Source organism: Maylandia zebra, linkage group LG14, assembly GCF_041146795.1.
Source record: "Maylandia zebra isolate NMK-2024a linkage group LG14, Mzebra_GT3a, whole genome shotgun sequence".
NCBI classification, from domain to species: Eukaryota; Metazoa; Chordata; class Actinopteri; order Cichliformes; family Cichlidae; genus Maylandia; species Maylandia zebra.
This window is the reverse complement of record NC_135180.1, coordinates 14,664,128-14,687,584: the sequence shown is the minus strand read 5'-3', so window position 1 is coordinate 14,687,584 and position 23,457 is coordinate 14,664,128. Positions and strand designations below refer to the sequence as shown.

The window sequence follows — 23,457 nt, the reverse complement described above, 5'->3', positions numbered from 1 at the left end:
TCTGACTGTAAATAAAGGCAGCCCGCGTGAATGCATGTGCGTGTGTGTTTGCATACCTCTGGGGTGCTGGTGCTTTTTCTTTTGAAGTTTCCCACCCTGCAGTATGAGTGGGCTGTGTACCATTAGACATGCCTGGTTATCCAGACCTCCAAACCTTCAGGCTCATGGGCCACCAGAGAGAGGAGGAGAGGAAGGAGAAAGAGACAGCGGTGGATCAGTGAGGGGAAATTGAGAGCAAATTAGGAGGAAATTGGGATGGACAACAGTCCTATAAGGACAAAGAATGAGAGGTGCAAGGAAGGGGTGTGTTAGTGATGGAGAGAGCGTGTAGGTAACATAAAAATCTCCCATAACGTGCAGCGATTTATTGCACAACACGAGAGGTTTGCTTTGATATAAACACACAATGACTCCTGCTGTTTCTGTGTTATTTCCAATCTCAGCAGTGAAAGTGCGAGAATAGCTGCAGCACCGGCTAAGGAAGCAGATGTTCTGTATCTGAGTCTGCATCACAACTAGTTTGATGAGCTGTGCTTGTCAATGAATAAGAGAAGGGATCATTAATCAATGATGAGTCACAACGCGCTGTCTGAAAATCCACTAATCTCTTAAATTCACGGAACGGAGCAAAGATGGGAATGCGTGAAGTGTATTCAGATATAATTATTTGCCCCAAGCTCTCCAGCCAGTGTTTGACCTACGACTTGTCACATGCCATCTCAAAACCAGCCCTTAGCTTGTGCAGGCTTTGAAAGTTAAGCAGCCTCTAATAGAGACATGTGGCAACCAATTTAGCTGGTCTCAATCAAAGTCTTAATTGAGATAGATGGTGATGCAAGATCCATTACGTTTTCTGTAATACCAGTGAGCAAATCATAACCGCCTAATTCTATGCTATATTGAGCTCCTGAGAATTGGTCGGTTTACTATACGGCTGCGGTCATTGCACATTTAGCGCAACCGTTTCAGAGAGTGGATGGATATCCTTTGGAGCCGTGCTAGTGAGAGCATTTTGGCATCAGCAAGGAGAAGGATATAATTTGAGGAAATGAAAGAAGATGAGCAGTGTGTCATCATCAAAATATGTTGCAATGTTGTTTTTATATTGAATTTGTCAAGTTTGAAACTAATTTAGTCACTGCCAGTAACTTTTGCTGTTTACACAGGAAGGCAGCAGCTATTGTTTAGGATTATTTTCTTCTCTTGAAATTAGCTTGTAGATAAAAAGCCTATTGCTGTGTTTGTACAAGCCATACAGCTTTTCCTTTATGATGAAACCAGTTGTAGTTATTGTGGATTGGAAGACGATGACAAATAAGCAGCTCCTAATGCTAAAGCAGAAATTTACAATGACATAAACTGCAGAAATGTTAATATAATGTTATACTATCTACTTGCTTTTTTCTGGATGGAGTCAAGCTAACTACAGTATGCCACTTCTGATTTACTTTCACTTTTCTGACTATTATGCCTCTTGCAGTACGTTACCTGGGCTCACTTGAGGCCTTTGTGTCGTGCAGCATCGCACCACAGAGCAGCATCGTGATTGGCTGGAGGGAAAAGGAAAGCACGAGCCTACGAATCACTTCTTACTCTACAAAGGACGGTGTGTGGGACGTCGACTTCCATATTGGACTCGGCCTGTTAGGTGGGTCCAAACGAAGTGGCTGTACAACATAAAGTATGATGACATAGAGTCATGGTAAAATGTAATTTTCAAGGTTTTAGGTATTACGACATGATAAAAATAATTTGGTCCTTACTACGAATTGAAATTTGGCAAATGCAACCTCAGATGAAGACTCTGACATTATTTATTTCACAAAAACTGAGATAAAATGCAGAAGTATGTAAAAAAAAAAACTATGTGCTCCTCATGATTCAAAACATCACTGTTCTGGATGACGAGCTTTAGCTGTCAGACAGATGGCCTCACATGTGACTCTAATATGTTAGTATTCAGTTCATTGTCCACTCAATGATCCTAAGGTCCTGTGACTGCAAAACAAGCTCAGATCATCAGCTCTCCACCACCGTGCTCGACATTAAGTATGCTTGCGTTCATGGCGCTGTGCATTATGGCCAAAACCTTCTGCTTTTACATGCAAATGGTCACTTAATCAAGTACATTTGATTATTAGCACCTGGCTGCTAATTACCTTCTTAATTCCTATGGAAGCAGTAAGGTTGTACACAGTGTAATATGTCATATTTTGTCATTTTGTCTGTTGTTGTTCATTTAAGGCTGTATTAACCTCAGATTATATTTAGCTACCTTTTTATTATGCCTGATAGAACCTTGAATGAAAGAGGCTGCACTTTGTTTTTACCATGAGTGTATATGAATCATATTTATTCACTTGAAGGTTTTCATTTCAGGTTTAACTTAGAGGTTTTACATAAAAAAAACATAAAAAAAACAAAAAAAACTCTAATGATTGTACACTATCTATTAAATGTCTAATGTACCATACCATGTGTTTCTAAATAATTGCAAAAACGTGAATGCTTTTACAGTTCTCAATCAATCAACTTAAATTTACTAACAATGCATCATCAAAACTGTCAAATGCCTCATTGAACAGTAAATTGGTTGTGGTGGTGGAGGGGGCTGGGAGCGGTATTGTTCCCTGGAAATAACTGCAATTAATCTCTCCGCTAATTTGGGAGCTGTTCAGACCTGGCACTGAAATGTCTCTTTTGATGATCAGTCAGTTCACCCTTGGGATTAAAATGCATCTTGAATGACCACCTGTAATTGGATCTCACTACCCCGCTCTGTATGCGAGTGAGCTTTACATAATTTCGATTTGCGAAGACTCGAGATCAAAGTCCGGCACAAGTCCATTTCTGAAACCTACGTTTGACCGGACCTGCTACCAGAATCAACATGCAGTTATCTCCAAGTCGGAATGCACTGAGATCTGACAGATTTTTGCATAAGGCTGTTGGCCAACTGTGCATGTAAATAAATAAATAGTGAGTAAACCTGTTTGTTTAATCACAGGTGGGCTCATGGTGGGGTGGATTTGACTTGGAGGGGACCCGTGCGGGCATTTGATCTTCATTTAAACAGAAGTCATGTAAATGATTATCTCCATATAGAGAGGAAAAGTCACCGGAAGACACTGGACATGCATTCTTATGCCAGGTGTGAACTAACATGCCTGGAGCTGTCCGCTTGTGTTAGGATCACAAAGAAGCCTGTTACTTCCAGGTCTGAATGGTGCCTCTGATTGGTTGTAGCCACAGCAGGTGTGGATCATCACGTCTTGCTGTGGAATCCTTACGTGACCTCTGAGCCGGTGTGCGCCCTTGGTGGACACACAAGCCCCGTCATTGCTGTCTGCTTCCTGCAGACCAAGCAACAACTCCTCAGCTACTCCAAAGATAAGGTAGGAGTGCCCTTCAGTGGGTGCGCAGACCCGCTACTAGTGCAGATAATGTAGAGATGAAGAGCCCCGTAATTGTAATATTAATTGTTATTCCTTGCTTTAATTACTGCAGACGAACGAGGTGTTGGGGACGAGCCTGTTTCACATTTTTCTTGCCACTGTCAGCTGGTGTTTCGTTTAAAGCCTTGTTTTATTTTCTGATGCAAAGAGGATGTTGGTGCTTCTGTTGCTTTTCCTCTCCCTGTTGTAGCACCGTGCATGTTTGCCTTCTCTTTGGCTTTTCTGAAGAGAATGAATATTTTAGAAGTGATTTATGTTCCATCTGCCTCTGCTCAAACACCATCTGCCACTGCAAGAAACTCTGAAGGCTTTACCTCAGTTCACTCTGAAAGAATTTCTGGAGCAGCGACAGGCATGTTGTTGCCGTTAGAAGCAATATGGCCACTAAAACTGCAACCAGAGGAGCAGTTCTTCATGGTGCAACGATGTATTTGCTTGGTAATCACTGAATAAAAGTTTTTTTGTAGGAGCGATAGCTTTTAGTGGCACTTTTCTTTTTTAGGAACATGTGGATATGTACCAAAATATCTGCCCTGAAGCACAGACACATAAGAGCCCTTATTATCCTTCCAGGTGCTCTGTCTGTGGGATGTGTCCAGCCAGCTGTGCACACACCGTCTGGCCGGTGTCTTTCCAAACATACAGGGGGACACACACCCCTTCCTGTTTCTCAATGAGGAGCGCCAGCACCTTGTGCTTTCATTCAACAGCCTGCTTCTCCTGCTGGAATCCAAGAGGGAGGAGAAGAAAACCAGTAGCCATGAACATCCTGTTACCTGTGTGCTGTATAACAGTCGGTTCAGACAGGTATGTCAGTGACATGGTCTTCTGTGACCTGCTGTTTTATTTCTTTGTGTTTCCACATGTACAATTAATACAATAGGTAAGTTCTCCAGTTCTTCTCACTCCTCTTAACAAGCTGTTTCCCACTGACGCGGCAGCAGACACCAGACATGTGAAAATGAGCACCTATTGTGCGCCACTCGTGTTTTTCTTCCTCCTCTTGTTCCCATTATGTATTCTTCAGCGGTGGCTTAGCGCTAAAATAAGCGTGGAGAATGGATTGGTTATCTGAGCATCATTAAAGAATGCATTAGCGCCTTTGCTGTAGCATAACATGGATCAAACTCTCTCTGCAGGTAGTCAGCAGCGACTCTGCCTCCTCTGTGATCTTCTGGCTGACTGACACAGGACAAAAGGTCAAGCAGTTCCACCGTTGCCATGGTGATGCTGAGATCTCCACCATGGCCCTAGACGTTACGCAGACCCGACTGTTTACCGCGGGCGCCGACGGAGAGGTCAAAGTAGGTGGACAGGCATACGCGCACACACACACACACACACACACACACACACACACACACACACACACACACACACACACACACACACACACACACACACGGATTTGTACGGATATGAAGATGCACAGTACAGCTGCCGGCTAGTCCTCATGGAAATGTTAAAGCCTGAGTGAAATGCAAAATTAAAGTGTGAATTAATGTGGAGTAGCAGCTTTTTAGGACAATGTTTCTAGGAAATTGTTGTATTTACTCCTGATATGGGCACTACAAAATAGATGTGTGCAGCTGCAAACCAGCATGGTTACATTTACATCAGCTGCGGCTCACTGTGTTAGATTATTGTGTGATTAACTGTTGGCTAATGGCCAAACGTGGATTTGAAGGGACAACACCAGCTTTTTGACAAACTGGCACAAATTTCCCCCCGAAAATGGTAGAATGGTTGGTGTTTGTGTCTAATGGGTCTAAAGGTACTTGCCAATTTCCCCACTGGATCACTGTGAATTCAAATAGTGTTTTTGCTCAGGTGCTGGAGACTATCAGAGGTGATTATCAGATGATATATGTTGTAAGACAAACAATATTCCTAAGAATTTAGATTTAGCAATATCATTTAGTGTTCCCATTTGTATCTCTAGCTGTGTCAAGCTGATGTGGGTGCTTTATGGCAATGCTGAATATTTTTCAGTGTGAGGAAGAATATTTTTTGTTTGCTGTATTGTTATTTTATCACTTTACAATATTTTTTTTTACAAGTTTATATCTTCATTAATATGAAATAATACTTTATTTTGTATCGCCTTAACTTCCGTCAGCAATAACACTGTGTTTTGAGTTCATTCCTGCCTCCGTGAGCTTGCGTTTGGGTCCTCATCCTGCCTGCACACAGCCTAATCATGACAGAATCAAATCTTACTGATCTCATTTACATTTTTCAGGGTTTGCAGGATATGCTATAATGTGTAATCCTGCCTCTGTACACCGCCACAGTGAATAAAACATCAAAAAAATCCAGATGTGATTGAAATTCAAGGGGTTTGACCAACATTTTGTTTTACCAATTTGGGACAGTTAATGCTGTTAATACATAAACAGTAGCTCGAAGGTAACTGGACAATCTAACGTAATTTTAACTGGAAGTATTATTTTTAAGAGTTGGATGAAAATCCTTTGCAGTCGATGACTGCCTGATGTCTAGAACGTGGACGTGAACAAATGCTACGTTTGCTCCCTTGAGTCGCTCTGCCGGTCCACCTTCAGTTGCTGCTTGTTTGTGGGTCTCTCTGCATTCACGTTTTTATTCAGTAACTGAAAAGCTGCATTGCTGGGTTTAGATCAGGTGACTGATATATCCTGTTTCTTTTGTCTTGAGAAACTCTTGGGTGACTTTCAAGGTATGCAATGAGTCATTATCCATTTACACTGTGAAACTCTGATCAGTTATACAGTGTTTGGCTGAATCTGAGCAGAAAGTATAGTCCTGTACACTTCACACAGTTAACACTCACATCAATAAACACTAGTGACTGGGTTCCACTGGCAGCCGACATCTTAACAGAGCTGACAGGCAGTCGTGCCTCTCTGAGAGAGATCACAACTTGGTTAAATGCTGTGAAATTGTTTTATTTAACCATGGAAATAATTCTGTCATCATGCACTTTATGTGTCTTCTGTGGTCTGTCAGGCCTTTTTGGTGTTGCTGAGCATTCTTCCACTTAAGAATGAACCATGTTGTTGATTTAATCCTTCCTAAAGTTTTTGCTGAATGATTTTTTGGGCCCTGCGACAGACTGGCAACCTGTCCAGGGTGTACCCCGCCTCTTGCCCTGTGACAGCTGGGATAGGCTCCAGCGCCCCCCGCGACCCTGAAAAGGATAAGCGGAAGCGCCAGCTGGACATAAGAATTATTAATGAGGGCTGGGGAATCAAGTTTGCTCAGACCCGAGAGCAGATTGTGCACCTCATTAAAGAAAACAGGCAAAAAAGTGCAGAACTAAAAGAAATGACCAACCAGCTCCATGACAAGAAAACGATGAGTGATAAGATACAACGGGATCTCTAATACATGGACCGAAAAAATCGGCTCCTCCAAAGACAGCTCCATGAAGCTGTGGAAGAAAAGAATAAATTCCTCCAACAGAAGGAAGAGCATGACAAAAAGCAACGAGACATGCAGCACGAACTGAAGAGCATGCAGGAAAAATACCGAATGCTGAAAGAAAGCCTGGATGAAACACTGTGCCAAAATAAAGACCTTCTTCAACAGAAAGAGCAACAACAAGAAAGACTGAAAGAAGGAAAACGCATCGTCCAGGACTTTGAGTCTAAAAATCTAAAACTGCAAGAGTTTTGTAATCAGCTGGAGGACAGCAACTAAAGTGGAAGAAGAAAAGGACAAACTGGAGAAACGGTGGATGCTCACAGATGCAGAAAAGGATCGATCAGATAGCGAGAAACAATTCTGAGCTCGTTAAGGGGATTTTGGTGGAATTCAATAACTTGAAGCGTGAAAACACTCAAATGCAGGCGCAAAAACAACAACAAGACAAAATACATGAAGACCTGCAGCTCACGCTCCAAGAAACCCAGAAAAGAAACGAGCAGTTAGAAGACAAGCACAAAGAGGTCCAACAGAGAAATGCAGACATGCACAAGGACAAGCTGATACAGGAGGCAACATCCAAACAACTCAAAGACAAGCTTGAAGAAGAACAAGCAACATTGGAAGAGGTGGAACAAAGATGTGAGAAACTTGAAGAACAAAACGCAGTAACCATCGATGAGCTGAGAAATCTCATCCTGGGAAAAAAAGCGCTCGTGGAAAAGTGCATGAAAAAAAAGAAAAATGGTTCCGCTTGTTCCAGAGGAGAGACGCTACTGCTTCCTCACCTGATGCAGCCTCGTCTTGCTCCACCTCTGTTAACCCCCCCAACCAGTCCCGGCAGTTGACTGTCCCCTCCTGAGCCTGGTTCTGCCGGAGGTTTCTGCCCGTTTAAAGACAGTTTTTCCTCCCCACTGTCGCCAAGTGCTTGCTCAGAGGGGATTGTTGGGGTTTTCTCTCCTCTACCTTTTTTCTTCATTTACTTGCTTGTTTAACTTTTTTTCAACTTATCTAAATAATAAACCAATTAAATTTATCCTTCGAGTATTTTTCATCTCATCTTTACAGAATTTTTCCAAAACATTTTCAAACATTCAGATCTGTCTTTTATTTTCTTCTTGAAACCTCATAAATGTTGAACTTAAAAACCCGGAATATGGTTTGAAACATTGTTTCAGCTGAAAGTGGCACAACATGCTTGAGTGTGTGTGTGTGTCAGGGTATCACTAGTTAGGTCATCATGTTTAGACTCATTCACTCCAAAATTATTTAGGCCAAATCTTTAAAACAGTGTCATTTCATACACCTTTTCAATTGACTTCAATCGCACAAATGCAGAAATAATTATTTGCAGTATCTTATTTATTATGAGAATGTCATGACTGATCATTTGTACCTACACCACCAAAAATGGGGGCAAAAGGAAGGAGATCATGTTTAATCGGTTATAAGAAAAGGTTAGAAATATAAGTGCTGACATGAGCAGTGTCCACAGAAACCTCTGAATCTCAGCTCAAAGCTCAAATAAACCATTTCTAATAATAATATGAAACTAAACTGGGAAGTCATAAAGGAACTGACTCACGAGGAAACACATGGAGGGGCACACAGTCATGAGCGAGAACGCGACACAGAACTGAGGGAGACGCGGACATAAATACACAGAGGGTTAACGAAGGAAGTGGGAGCACACGGGGAACACAGCTGAAACAGATAATCGTAACGAGACAGGGAAGGAGTGAACACAACATGACGCATACTGACGAGAGACTGTCAAAGTAAAACAGGAAGTACACAGAGGTTCAGACAGGAGAGAGAGAGCACAGACATAACAGGCTGGGGAAAACATTGAATGAAACACAAGGAGGGGAGACGAGGGCTCACAGATACAGAGGGGCACACAGGGGGTAAAAGTCACAAGGGGAAATCAAATAAGGAACAACTTAACAGAGCAACCCAGGAACCATGGCCTAAATAAAGAACAAAATACAAAATTACATGAAAACCAACAATTCTGGGCCAACATGGCCCAGGACAGATTCGTTAGATCTAAATATTCATTTATGAGAAAAATCCGTTTTCTTACACTGTCGTTTGTCACTAGATCTCCTCAGGGCAGAATCCCGTCTTGCACAGTTTCTTCTTTGTTGGTAGTTTAAAGATCTTTTAGCTGGCAAGCCATTTCCTCATTTAGTAAGCTCTAGTTAAGTTTCAGTGTCTGGAAATAATGTTACAAATATTAATGTTGATATTTTACCAAATTGTAGTGGAATCATTTCAGTCAGACTAATCAGACTAGCACATATGTTTGCAATCCAGTTTTTACTACAAAAATAACAGCTGTGAGAATCTCAAACATAATAACAAGTTTTAATCATTACTGAACATGTAATAAAAAGAGCTTATCATCCAGGAGTTTGAAGCACTTGTGAGCTTTGTTCAGTAGATTTCGCTCGTAGGAATTTCCGTTTTCTAAGTTATTTGCTTCCAGATGTTTGCAGTGGCATTATGTTTGGATCCCAAGCTGCCCCTGCTTCACACACAAAGGAGCTTCTGACTGAATTACAGCTATTTCTCATGTAATTTCAACTAATGGAAACTCTAATTCAAGATATCCATAATTACATTTCAGCTATAGAAAAGGAAACTCTGAGATATCATTAACATCATTTTGAATAGTTAGAATTACAGCTCAAGATGTCTACAACCTCATTCTGACTAGTTAACCCCTCATTTAAAACGTATAATGAGGAGAAGGCAGTATTCTCGAATTGAGGGGAATTAAATATATCTTCAGTCGGAATTGTAACTAATCAGAAATAAATTTTAGATATCCAAAATGGGAGTTTTTCCAAGTAGTAATTCCACTGCAGATTCAGCCCATATTCATTTTGGATTTGAAAAATGCAATTAAGAATATCTGAAAGAGAATGTGCAGTGCACTTAAATGGACACCATTTCTCCGAGAGACAACGACCTTTTTGATATCTGAAATGTTCTTTTTGGGCTCCGAAGAATTGAATGACAGATTTCTGCAATACACATCCAGTGTAGGTATTAAATGTGAAAACAGCTTGCCATATGTAGCATTCTGAGACTGTTTTTAATGACTTTGAGCTTACTGCAGTAGTTATAATTATGCATTTTTGCAATCAATATAATCAACCACATCAGCTCTCTGACCCCATGAGACCTTGTGAGAATGCATCCATGTGCAAGTAGCGTCAGAAATACTTGCACCGCTGCTTGAAACAACCACACAAGTCATTCTCAGCAGAAGAAGCAGGGCCCCCCCTGGGCCAATTAGTAACACGATGCATCATCGCTCCAATTTTCATCAACAATGAACCCGTTGTGTAGCAGTTAGGGCCATTCCAAATGTGAAATTTTGACCTTTTAATTACAGTGTCCCCATTGAGCCAATCAGTGTTTCTTTGTGAAATTGCACAAACAAAGACGCAAAGTGCGTCATCGTGTAAAATTGGACACAGAAGAAGAAATGGTGCCTGAGCTGTGACGGGGGATTAAAGCCCTAATGTCATGTTGCCTTATCCCTCCTTGGGGGGAAAAATGACACTTTCAAAAGTAGAAAAACACACATTGGTTTTATTTATTTTTTTAAATCCTTTTTTTAGACAAGAAAATAAAGCTGTAATTCCATTTCTAGTAAATTTCCTTAAGCAACATACACCCACTGGGCGCTTTGTTAGCTGCAGCTTCCCAGTACTGGGTTGCCTTCAGAGCTGCTTCAATGGCACAGATTCTGCAAGGTCCTGAAAACAGTCCTCAGGGATTTTGGTCCATGGACATGACAGCATCACACAGCTCATCCATGATGAGAATCTATTGTTCCATCACATCCCAGAAGTGCTCTATTGGATTAATCAGAATGCAGGATCAGAGGATCAGAAGATGGGTATGCTGTGGTCATAAAGGGCTGAACATGGTCACCAACAATATTCAGGTAGGCTGTGGTGTTTAAATTATGCCCAGCTGGTACTAAGGGGTGCAAAAATAAAATATCCCCACATGATTACATCACCACCCCCCACCTGAAGAGTTAAAACAAGGCAAGACGGAGCCATGGTTTCCTGTTGTTTACGGTAAATTCTGACTATACCATCGTAATTTTTCAGAAGAAATTGAAACTCTTCCCACCGGGCAATGTTTATCCAATCTTCTGTTTCGGTGAGCCCGAGTTAACTGTAGCCTCGGTTTCCTACTCCTAGTTGTCAGGAGTGGCACCCGGTGTGATCTTCTGCTGCTGTAGCCCATCTGGTTCAAGGCTCAGCATGTTGTGCATTCAGAAATATACTAACTGGTTGTAACAAGTGGTTACAACAAGTATTTCTACCCAAAGCTGCCACTCACTGGATATTTTCTCATTTTGGGACCATTCTTTTTAAACTCTAGAGGTGGTTTTGCAGTTTCTGAAATACTCAGACCAGCCCACCTGGCATCAACAACAATGCTACATTCAGAGCCACTTAAATCCCCTTTCTTCCTCATTCTGATTCTCAGTTTGAACTCCTGCAGCTTGTCTTGACCATGGCTATATGTCTAAATGCACCGACTTGCTGTCTTGTGATTACATATTTGCATTAATGAGCAGTTGAGGGTGTACCAAAGACTTTAAAAACATTTCGTGTTGTCCAAATGCATTTAAGTGTTATTTTGGCTTCTTTTCAGGTGTGGGACTTTAACGGCCGCTGCCTTCACAGAATGAATGCCGGCCTGGGTCGTGCTGTCAGACTCTCTCAGGTGTTGTTGCTGAAGAGAAGCATACTGGTGATGGGCTGGGAAAGGTAGTCGTGTATATATTTAAGAGATGTTATTATTTTGATTATTGTTGTTTTGCTCATTTGTGTTTCATTTTAAACACTAAATCCATAATGTACAACACTGAACAACTGTGTGTAAAAATGACTGTGTGTGAAAGCATCTGCGTGTGTGTTTGTGTGTTTCTGTCCTTTCTTGCTCTGTCTGGCTGCCAAAAGCTCAGAGCCAACCAGACATCTGGACCCTAACAAGTCAAAACGCTCCAGGGCGCTCATATTTGCTTTACTATCACTACCTCATATTTGTGTGATAGTGTGTGTGTGTGTGTCTATTCTTTTTATACTCACATCACATCTGCTCTTCATCATCATCATCATTTCACACCCAGTGAGCTGAACTCAGCAGTGTGCTATCATCAAGTTATACGACTCGCTCTCTTTCTGTCTTTCCGTCTCATCGCCACATGCGCGCACACATCCCGACGCGCGCACGCACGCAGACACACTCTTTCTCGCTCTCTGGGGAGTCACAGTGGTAACGAGAACATAGACGACAGATCAGCAGCAGTAAAAGAAAATGGTGCCGTTATGACTTTCATTACTCATATAATTTCCTGTTTCTTCGCATCAGCCTAGACCGCAGTTTAATCCATATAGCGCTGTGTCACATGGCATCCAATTCAAAGTCCTATCAGCTTCGGCTGCTCAAGCGATCTCACGCGGGTTGAAATATCCACATCCCACTGCTAGACATACTTCTCAGTTTGAAACCAAAGTGCATCATTATTTCATTTCACATGCAGCAGCAGCTCAACAATAAAAAGCAAAAGTTCTGTGATGAGAGAACAAAAGAGTAAAGAAGAACTCATTGCAGGTGTGCTAAAAGTCCTCCTGAGATGATGAGTATTAAAGTGTTGCATATTCATGATATCCCCTGTGGCGCTGTAGTGTAAAGGAACTGCTTCCATGTTCATTACCAACACTGCCTTGATGCATTGCAGGTGTAAAGCAAAGTTTGAATGTGTTGCAGAGGAGGTATAATTTATGGAATAAATAGCTGATTAATGCAATGTTTCTTCAGACTACGGGGGGGAAAAAGCAATTTGATGGGGGCAGCATGGATGGCGAGGTTCAAAATTTGTAGTGAAATTAAATGAATATGATTTTTGTTGGGAAAATAAACAAATGAGTCTGCTAATGCTATAATGATTACCTTTAATGCACTCAAATTCAAGTTATTTCTTTTTTTAAATGAGCAAAATAAAACTTTTTTCTTTGGGGGGTGGGGGTGGGACATAAGCCTGCTACAGTTCTGTGTAAAAGTCTTCGACCAATCGTCATATCTTTATATTTTGCTTCCAAGGAGTCACGCCTTATTGTAGCATTTTTAACGTGCGCAGTAGGTGTCCAGGTTAAGCCTCTTAACACTGACCTATGAATCATGCAATCATAAAAAGGGCACCGATCTCGAGTACATGAACCACATAACAGACAACTTGGCAGAGGATACATTTTAAATGGTGTCTTTTGGCACTTTGTTGTTAGCAGCCTGTCGTAGAAGCACATTATTTGTTCCAATTTCCTTTGTTGAATCTATAGAAAATCCCAAAGATAACACAGTTCAACAGGCATAAAATAGGATTTTTGCACCAACGAGGTGATTCCCAAAGGACTATTAGCTGAAAATGACATATCTCAGCATGCTGTGATCTACACATGGCCCCGCATTGCACTGCTCCCTTCACCTCCAATTTAATCCATGCTGAGATTCTTTCCTTAAGTAATTTAAAGAAACTGGACAAGTAGAGGACAAAAGGAAGGCCTAGAGGGCCTAAAAATACTATGTACAGCAGATGAATATTATCTGAAAGTCATGTCTTTAAGAAATAGGAAAAAAAAAAATCTGACAAAGGCCCAAAGAGATGCATTTGACCCTTTAGTTGATCCATTAACTGTTCACTGAAGCCTCATCAGAAACTATCTGGGTAGCTGTCAACAAGCAGTCTTAAGGAAGGGAAATGGGGACACAATGAAACACTGTCAGTCATGGATTGGCCTCTCCTGGAGCTGGACCTCAACATCACTGAAGCAGTGTGGATTCATCTTGACAGAGAGCAGAACAACAGGTAGCCGACATTCAAAGAAGACCTTCGAATGTCCTTCAAGAAGCCTGGAGAACTAGTCCTGAAGACTACAAGCTACAAGAAACCTGTCTATAAGAGTTCAGGTTGTGTTAAAGAATAAACGTTGTCATAACAAATACAGACTTTCAACATCTGAGATTTGTAAATTTGATTATTTTTTGCCTTATTTACTGTATTTCCATGTGTATTTGCTGCACCTATTTCCCAGCATAATATAAAAAAATGAGAGGTGACTGTTGGGTCTGTGCTTCTACAGGCCCTGCTGGTTTAGAGACTTATTCCCGTTAACAAAGCAAGACGATGAGCCCTCATCTGGGACTCTCCTCAGCTCTTTCTGGGACAGTGGCGCGGCTGCCCCTCTGTTGGTCTTCCTTGGTCTCTTGTGTTCTGGGGGCCTCTGGATGTCTGGAGTTTTGATCTCCTCCATACCTGCTTCATGCCCTGGAGGACGGGGCTGTGGCCCCCCCACACCCTCTAGCAGATCATTACATGAAGGAACCTTTTAATAAAACAAAAAACAAACGCATCCATGCTCACAGGTGTACACACGGGTGATCACACCCACAAACTACACCCTTTTTGGCTCCTACCTCAAAGCACACTGTGTTCTGTTGATCTTATGTGCTGCACAATAATGTTTAATATTTAGTATTTACTGTCATATTCCCATATATCATTGTGATGTTGTTTATTCTATTACTCTTGTTCTCTTCTGCTTGTTTTCTTTTTTCTTTCTCAGCAGGTGACCCAGGTGATTGATATATGCATTTTTTTTTCTTTTTTTCTTCTTTTTTTCTTTTTCTGCCCGTTCTGTTGGTTTTTGTCTTTTGTCCTTCTCCCCCGTCCCTCTTCTCAGCTGTTTCTCTTTCCCTCTTTCTTTCTCCCCTTCTTTCCCCCAGTCAAGTCTGTCCCGTATTCAGTAAGTGAAAATAAAATAAACAATAAAAGGTGAATCAAATGGACCATTACGGCAAGGCTGGGATGGTCAATTTGGTAAAGTAAATCCGTTGGGCATCTTTCTTTGCCTTTAGACAACAATTCTGATGGCAAAAGAGCCAAACGGGACAGGCAAAAAAAAAACAAAAAAACAAACAAACAAAAAAACAAAAAAAACAAAACAAAGCAAGACGAACAGCTCAACCGGTTTTCACATGCTAGCAAGGGGAATGGACGGCAGCAGTCCTCTGCCGTTGGTGTCAAGCGAGTCCAAAGAACCAGCTTCCCCTACAGCCTTTTATTTCTGTGACACACAGTTTACACAAACACTCATTGTAAACCCCCCTATAAAAGGTTAAAACACTGTGTATGTGTGTGGGTGTGTGTGTGTGTGTGTGTGTGTGTGTGTGTTTGTGTTTGGGGGTGCGTTTGTGTGACCTCCTGCTCACCAAAATGGTCATAAAGGCAGGAAGTTTACTAAACAAGAAAACAGAACCTTCATGTGCCTATAATAAAACACTACAGCCTCCCCACCATTCAACAGGCTGGGGAGGGCAATAGAAACAGGAGAATGTCTTTGATCATACAGTTTGAACCAAGACTTACAAATTTAAGTACAATAATGGCAACATTTAACAATTTGACTCCAACAGTGACTCTATACTTTTACACAGTACTGTAACTACTGTGTAACTAACTAGCAAGTACTGTTGCTAGGGCTGCTCCGAACTGCCAGTGACACTGATGATCATTATAATAATAATTTAATATAACATGTATCCTGATTAACACATATGTTGCCTAAAGAAAGAGAATTAATAATGATGGTCCAGTGTGCAGCTTATCTTAAAACTGTGTTGGAGTCATTTTTACACCATTTCCTTCCCTCTGTGTTTGTCCCTCTGTAGGAAGTTAACAGTTTTCCGCCTGCATTCCTTCTGGCAGTCTACTGTTGAGCCCTGTGAGTGGAAGGGGGGACTCCAGCATCGCGGTGCTGTACTGTGTGCCGCATTCCAGCCCCCACAGACTCTAGTGACAGGTGTGTGTTTGTACATGCAACGTAAATGTTTCTTTTACTCAGTAAAGTTTTGCAGTAACAGAAGCGTCATTAACAATGCATGTGTGCATTCATGCCTGTAGCTTTTGTGTGCACCTTTCCTTTTCGATTACGCTTTCACAGCTTATAAGAACGAGAGCTTGTGCAGAAGAGAGAGTTGGAAGAAAGAGGGAAAAAAACAAACACAGGCTAGGAAATTAAAATGAATCTGAGAAAACAGACTTTAGTTAACTGAAAAATAACTGGCTGCAGTTATCTGCTGATTAAAGTAAGTGGTGTTGTTATCAAAGGACTCAAGCTTCACGCTTCTCTGTCTCTGCTGGAAATGGCTGTGTGTGTGTTTTTTGTGTGTTTGTGCACATGTGAAGGTAGAAAGAGACTTAATAGAGCTCAGAATTCACAATCAAAGAACTGTACTCTCTCTCTCTCTCTCTCTCTGTGTGTGTGTGTGTGTGTGTGTGTGTGTGTGTGTGTGTGTGTGTGTGTCTCCATTTTTGGATTTTTTCTCTTTGTTGTTGTTGTTGAACGTCAAATAATAGCCACAGTATAAACACAACAAAACTCTACAATATAAGTAAGAAAACCATAAAAAATAATGAAAAAGTGAAGTGAAAATACCCTAATTAGAAACTCCCCATGTGGCAGATACAGTAGACCTGCCAGGCCCTTTTAAGTCGGTGTTCTCCCCTGTTGGCCTTTGTTGGTGCAAACCACATTACTCAACAACAAGCACAACAGCTTCCATTTTCTCTGTTGTGGGCTGACAGTTGCCTTCACCACAGACCGAAACCTTTAAATGTGAAAATGCCTTAATTTGCCATTTCCATCTTAATTAAATTTGCAATTAGAAGCAAGTAAACTGGAAAGGTCGTCAAGTATAATGAGGACAAAAAACCCTCACACGTGTTCCTGTCAGTACCGCAACTCACTAGAAAGTGAAGAAATCCCTGTATGTCTGTCTGCGCTCTGAGTGTGGAGGGGAGGGGCTTCAAACACAGACAGGTGACACAGGGACTCATAAACTGAGATGAAATGAAAGAAGTGTGTTTGTTTTTTTTAAGTGAAAAAACTAGAAATGCACAGATTGCACTTTTGATTGGCTGATTATGATTTTGTTTCATAAGTTTTTTCCACTTCAGATTGTCATATGAGACTGGCAGAGACTGACATCTAGCAGTTTGGAGGACCACATAATTTTACAAGCATAACCCTTTTTTCCCCTCGTGTGTGCTTTTCACTCGAGTGTTTCTCATAAAAAAACAGAAACTATCTTTTGAAAGCAGTTTTCCTTTATTGGTTAAATTGATCCTTTGCCCAATAAATCGCAATCTTCCAGGTTTGTGTCAGCAGATTGGGTGGGGTCTTTTCCTTTCCAGCATGACTATGCCCCAGTGCACAAAGGTAGATCCATAAAGGCATGGTTGAATGAGCCTGGTGTAGAAGAACTTGACTGGCTCGCACAAAGCCCTGATCTCAACCCCATCAAACACCTCTGAGATGAACTAGAATTACTGCAAGCCAAGCACTTCCCCTCCAGCAGCTGTCTGATCTCACAAATGATCTGGATAAATGGGCTGAGATTCCCACAGATACACTCCAAAATCTTGCGGAAAACCTCCCCAGAAGAGTGGAAGCTATTAAAGCTCCAAAGGTGGGACGGACTCCACATTAATGCCTATGGATTTAGAATGGAACGCCATCAAAGCTCATACTGATGTCAGTGTGTAGGTGGTCAAAAGCTTTTGCCCCTGTCTCTCGCCAAACAAATGCAGGTGCAACAGATTTACAGTTTATAAATAAACTAAGCAACTAACAGTGAACGAAAAAGATACTAGAATGTTGACTAGTGACCAACAGTCAGCTATGATGCTTTTTTTCTGCGACATGCAGTAATTAAACAACTTTTTTTTGTATTTGAACACTGATATTTTTCTGATAAGACACCTAAAACATACATTCACAATTATTAATGGCATAACGTGTGGGTTATACAAAGCTGAACCTGCAAAGGGCAGAGGTAGTGAAGGTGGATGAGTTTCTAACCATCCAAAGCCACTCAGTGCACTCACAGAGCAGTAAAGAAGACAGTGCAGACAGGGTGGAGTGAGTGGAGGGTGGATGCAGGGTTTGGAGATGGTGTCACTGCCAAAAAGACAAGAGGATGTGAGCCAGTGGTGACAGATGTTAAGAATTTCACTCTGAATTCTCATTATTAATTAATTAATAAAAATCATTAACCATCTAATCAGTGAATGAATGTTTTTAAAACTAACAATCAGCAGGAGCCACATTAAAACCCACCGTAATGTAACAGTCTGGTTATACCTAATAAGGGCGACAGCTAATTTAAGTTTGTAGTTTTCTAAATCTGCAGAATTGGTGTTTGGATGAAATGGTTAGATGACGACATTAAGAAAACTCAAGTGTTAATACTGGAGGCTACGCAATCAACCTGTTCTTACAGGCACTGTTTAAACAGGCTCTGCACTGGTTCATCCAATAAGCTCAAGATCTATTCCCAATAAAAAAGTTACAAGCAGTTCTCTTTTCACATTCTGTTTCTATACTCATATTTTCTAATTCTGATTCTCTCTGCCTCTCCCTCCCTGAGTCCTTGGAGAAACAATTACTCAGTACCTCACTGAGGGTAGAACTGTTACACAAAACGTGAAAAAACAAAACAAAAACCTGAACACTGAAGAACATTTTCCGGCGTTACCATCAAAATGATTTGGCAGCTGATTAGTGCATGGACTCAGCGGCGTGAGCTGCAAATGACTCGTGTCCTAAAATCACACCAGCGCTTATTAAAATGCAGAAACACTGGGCGCCTCTGGCTAATGGAAGAGCAGACGAGAAGCGTTCGTCTTCCAATCACTCTATTTTTCATCCCACTTCTTCGAGTTCATGTGAACTTTTCAAAAACATTTTTTCCAAAGTTTTTATGCATGTTTTAAAAAAAGAAAAGAAAAAAAGAAGCTTCTAAGCTTCTTGTGGACCTTGCAATCCCCCCTCCCTCCTTGGCACTTGATCACATCTGCCAAGCTGTCACACTGAGTATCAGCCATCATTAACAGAGAAACCAAGTAGCTGCTCTTTACATGGACAAATACATAGAATTAACGGCTCTGTCATGGTTTTTAGCATGTGAAGACGGCTTGCTTTGAAATGTCGGCATGACCCCTCAGTACTCATCACTTTCTAAGATTTTTTTTCTTTTGCCTGGGGGATTGAACTGGCAATCCTCCAGCCACTGGTCCACTTGTATAACCCTCAAACTGCAAACACCCTGCACCCAATTTGCCCCAGTATGCTCTTCACTTTGTAAAGTTGTATCACTTTGGCTCACGTATTGAAAGTTCAGCTGCAGTTTACCAGTCTGTGTGAGCAGCGTGCAGACACAAACTGCAGGGCCCCTCTCTGGCCTTCTGAGACAGATCAAGCCCACAGATAAGTACTGAGAGCGATAAAGTGAGGGATGGAGGTGGAAAGGTAGATAAGAGGGGTATTCTCAAAGCTGGAGGGAGAAATGGTTTGGAAGGAAATGAATAGTTGGAGCTAGAACAAAAAGCACGATTCAGGAGCTACTTTAGAAACTTGGAAACTTCTTCAAAGTTCGCTGTGCAATTTCTTTCCCCGTGCTCAGCCCCCCGCCATCAATTTATTTATCCATTTTTATCTAATCTCTGTACTTTAGACTGCCCACCCCCCTCCATCTACACATAGCCCCGCATTGCACTGCTCCCTCCACCTCCAATTTAATCCAAAATGCCCAATTTGAATTATGTTTATTAGAACTCTCGCAGTGGAAGCAAGGGTGAAATGAATGTGTTTCTGCCTTTCGAGCATCTATGTGTCTGTCTGTGCGTGCATGTTGTACGGCTGCAGGGAGGGTGCTTGTATATTTTAAGAAAAAACTTTGGAAATGTGCAGGCTGAATGCAAATGAGTCACCTCATAAATCACATTTTTTATATTTTGAGCTTCAGTGCTTTAACGTCTAGAAGGAGAAAGCGTTAAGCTGGGGGGAAGATTCAAAAACATAACCTTTGCGACAGCTTTTCGTCATCAGAGGTGCTGGGATATCCACATCTGCTAACATCTTGTCCAAAAAATTCAGAAAATGGTGTAATTCATTCCTAACTCCTCCTACATTTGAATATCCTATGTGTTACTCTCCTCCCCTGGCCTTTGGGCATATGAAAGGGATGGAAAAAAATGAATGAAAGGGAGGGGGTAAAGAAAAAAAAAAGGGTGAATCGCATTCGCATTGCTATTTCCTGCATTTCCACCCTTATCTTCTCGCACATTAAAGTAAAAGGTGCATGAGAACTGTGCGCTATTTTCTACATTAACTTTTGTTTTTTTTGGAGTTGCAAATTCTTTCTTTGACAAATCCACCGAGCAAAAAGGCGGCATCTAAAAGCGATGACGCATTAGTTTCAGTTGGCTGCATATTTCTTCGGGGTTGTAGTGAGTAATGCTCTTTTCACATCAAAGCATCGGTGCTGCCAAGTTATGCGCTTGTGCCGCCGAGTGAAGGCAGTGGTGGCATCATGGCCACCAGTGAGAAAAGTCAATTTAAAGTTCTATTTGGCCTCGCACCTGCTTAGGAGACGGTGCACGTGTCTGTGTTTGTGTATATTATTTTTGTGAGTGTGTGTGTATGTGTGTGTGCGCACGTATCTGTTAGTTTGGGTCTCGAGTTGAATCAAGTTGTAGCAGGAACATTGGGTTGATGGGGGACTGAGGCCTCCTCATCCATATTCAGTGTTTGCTAGGTTCTGCTTGACTTCTCACTCACACACACACACACACATGCACGCGCGCGCGCACACACACACGTGCATTTCGGTGCACACAAACACAGCAGGATATATGGGTTCTGTGTATCTCCTTCAGTCTAACCCCCCTTTTCACTTTTCCTTCCTTCCTTGAATCCCTTAATCCTTTGTGAATGAAAAACTTCCAAGCAACCAGTCACCAACTAATCTGAAGTTTGATGAATGGCCAAAATGTTTTGCAACAAATAGAAATAGCAAGCGCAGAAATCAAAGGACGTGATGACAACAATGAAATTTTTTTTTTTTTTTGAGCAGAGGGGGCTCTTTTTGTGTATATATAAATCTGTTGGGGGGAAAATGGTAAACAATATTTAATATCATTGATATTAAATCAAGTGATGACGCTTGAGTTGGCATTAACTGAGGCAGAGGAATGGAAGTTCAAAAATGACTCGGTGGAGTCAGAACTTTTTACCACAGACATTGTGCTGGTGGGTTAACTGGAACAGGTTCCATGGACTTCCACCAAAAAAAAAAAAAGCTGGCACCACAAATTTGCTGGGCCCAAAGCTGATTTTAATAAACATGGGAGGCGCTGCCGCGAGAAATTCACTAATGACTGGCTGATGTACCAGACAGATTCTGTCTGCAATGATTTTCATATCAAGGAAATTACTTGTCAAACCTGTCAAAATGTGAGATCGCTCTCACAAGGCATCCAAGGCAAACTGGCTCCATGCTGGCACTGACAGCAGTAGCACAGGCTCTGTAATGGTAAAAACTAGCTAAAAACTCATCTGACCTCTGTAGCCATTTGTGGGCTTGAGCGTATTCGCCAAAAATACAATGAGTATAACATCTTTGTTTCTGCCAAATCAATCAATCTTTTTAAAAACAAAATCATGTTTTACAAAACTGAACAAAAGTTTCGGGCAACCCCTCATTTCTTTATATTTTTGCTCCAAGGACCAAGACTTTCTTGTAAATGTTTAAAGTGGTCTTGAGCAATGGTTGTCCAGGATTTCTGAGGATCTTTTAAAAATTTTCTTTAGACTTTGGCTGCTTTTTCATTCATTTTTAGTCCCGTCCTTGTGCCCGACCACATTCAGAGGACTGTTTTGTTTTTTGATCTGATCTATGAATCACTCAAGCCTAAAAAGGCATCAAACCTAAGAGAACCGGTGTTGTGTCTACACTTAGACCACTTAACAAAGAATCATTTTAAAATTGTCTTTTGTCTTTGTTACTAGCAACCTGTCACAAAAACACGTTTTCCTCTGGTTTCTTTAGTTACATCTACAAAGACAAATAATCATCAGTATGTTTGGGAAAGTTCAGGGGAGACGTAGCACAGTGAGTGCCTACAGCCATCTGTGACACATGTTCTGGGCTCTTTCATGAACGGTTTAGGTAATTAACACCAGCATTAACTTTGACAGCTATTTCTGATTTCGTTTTAGTCAACCAAATACCATGAATCAACTGTAGACTAAATCTACAGTTCACTCAATCAACTAAAATGTAACGTATAACAGTTGTTGTGTTTTTACCGGTGAGAGTTTCTCCACACACTTTACAAAGCTTTACACTTTATCCGGGAGCTTCCCCCTTCCTGTTTTTTGGCGGCAGATCAAATGTGCGCATCTAACCATACTGCAGATTACTACCGATCAGTTCACTCACTTCCAAACTCATTTTAATGCAAAACTTATTTAGTTCTGATTAGTTCTCATTTTTATTTGCTGACAATGAGTTTCAATACATTTCAAAGTATTAAAAGCATTCCTGGATAGAAAAGGACACAGTTAAGCTCTATCAGTCTCCCCAGAGCCTGAACCTCAACATTAGCGAAGCAGTGTAGATCATGTGGACAGAGAGCGGAACAAAAGGCAGGTGACGTCCAAAGAAGAGCTTTGAATGTCCGTTAAGAAGCCTGGAGAACTATTCCTGAAGACACCTTAAAGAAATGACAAGAAAGCTGCCTAAGAGATTTAGGGTTGTGTTGAAGAATAAAGGTGGTCATAACAAATACTGACTTTCAGCATTTGACAGTTTGCATACATTTTAATAAATCACCACCCATTTCCCATTTTCTGAGCAAAATATAAGCAACGAAGGGTGACTAGAAGTTTTTGCACAGAATTGTACGTCTGCCAGTCACTGCTGCTGTTACTAACTCTGACACTGCAGTCAGAAGTATAATAGTACTAAAGTATAGAGCTGCAGTTCAGACTACAGGTGTTAGAGCTATTCTTGACACTACGGTACATCTACTACCATCACTGCTGCTCCCATTGACGCTATTCTGCTGCTAATGGAGCGAAGCCTGTAAGCAACGTTAGACAGACAACCCATTCTCCTCCAGTAATATCCCAAACACAGCCCTTCCATTTGATGATCCATTTAAGCAAACTCTTTCTGCCACCACTGGGAGTTCAGGCTGTGTTGCAGAATAAAGGTGGTCATACCAAATACTGACTTTTGAGTTTGTTAGAATGACAAACCGTGCAAACGCTTTTCTTATTATATGTTGTCAAAGGAGCTTGCAAAGAAAAGCGTCTGGACTTCTTTAAGTTGCTTGAAGACGTTTCACCTCTCATCCAAGAAGCTTCTTCAGTTTTAAGGTCAAATGGTGGAGAGTCCCAGATATAAACCTAGTGGGAGTAACCCCCCACAGAGGGACAAAAGGACCCCCTGATGATCCTCTAATCGCCTGAGCCAAGGTGTGAAACTGGGTGTGGGTCCCAATCAGCCAGAGTTTCGGGTGTGTTCATTGTGAAACCTGGCCCCACCTTATCATGCGAATTCCTGAGATCAGATGGCCTCAGGATGTGAGTGGGCGTTAAGGCGTCTGGGAAGGGATCTCAAAACTGGATTATAGATGGCAGAGAGTTGGTGT

The 23,457-nt window shown here is 41.4% G+C and overlaps 1 protein-coding gene across 1 annotated transcript in view; it reads left to right on the top strand.

Annotated features, from left to right (window-relative positions):
• Nucleotides 1–23,457, top strand: part of LOC101486437 (cilia- and flagella-associated protein 337) — a 42,033-nt gene that overhangs the window by 10,010 nt on the left and 8,566 nt on the right. The window contains exons 8-13 of the mRNA XM_076873579.1: nucleotides 1,481–1,648; nucleotides 3,247–3,395; nucleotides 4,029–4,262; nucleotides 4,595–4,759; nucleotides 11,550–11,665; nucleotides 15,627–15,757. Coding sequence (XP_076729694.1) covers nucleotides 1,481–1,648; nucleotides 3,247–3,395; nucleotides 4,029–4,262; nucleotides 4,595–4,759; nucleotides 11,550–11,665; nucleotides 15,627–15,757 — 963 coding nt within the window. The remainder of the gene's footprint in view (nucleotides 1–1,480; nucleotides 1,649–3,246; nucleotides 3,396–4,028; nucleotides 4,263–4,594; nucleotides 4,760–11,549; nucleotides 11,666–15,626; nucleotides 15,758–23,457) is intronic.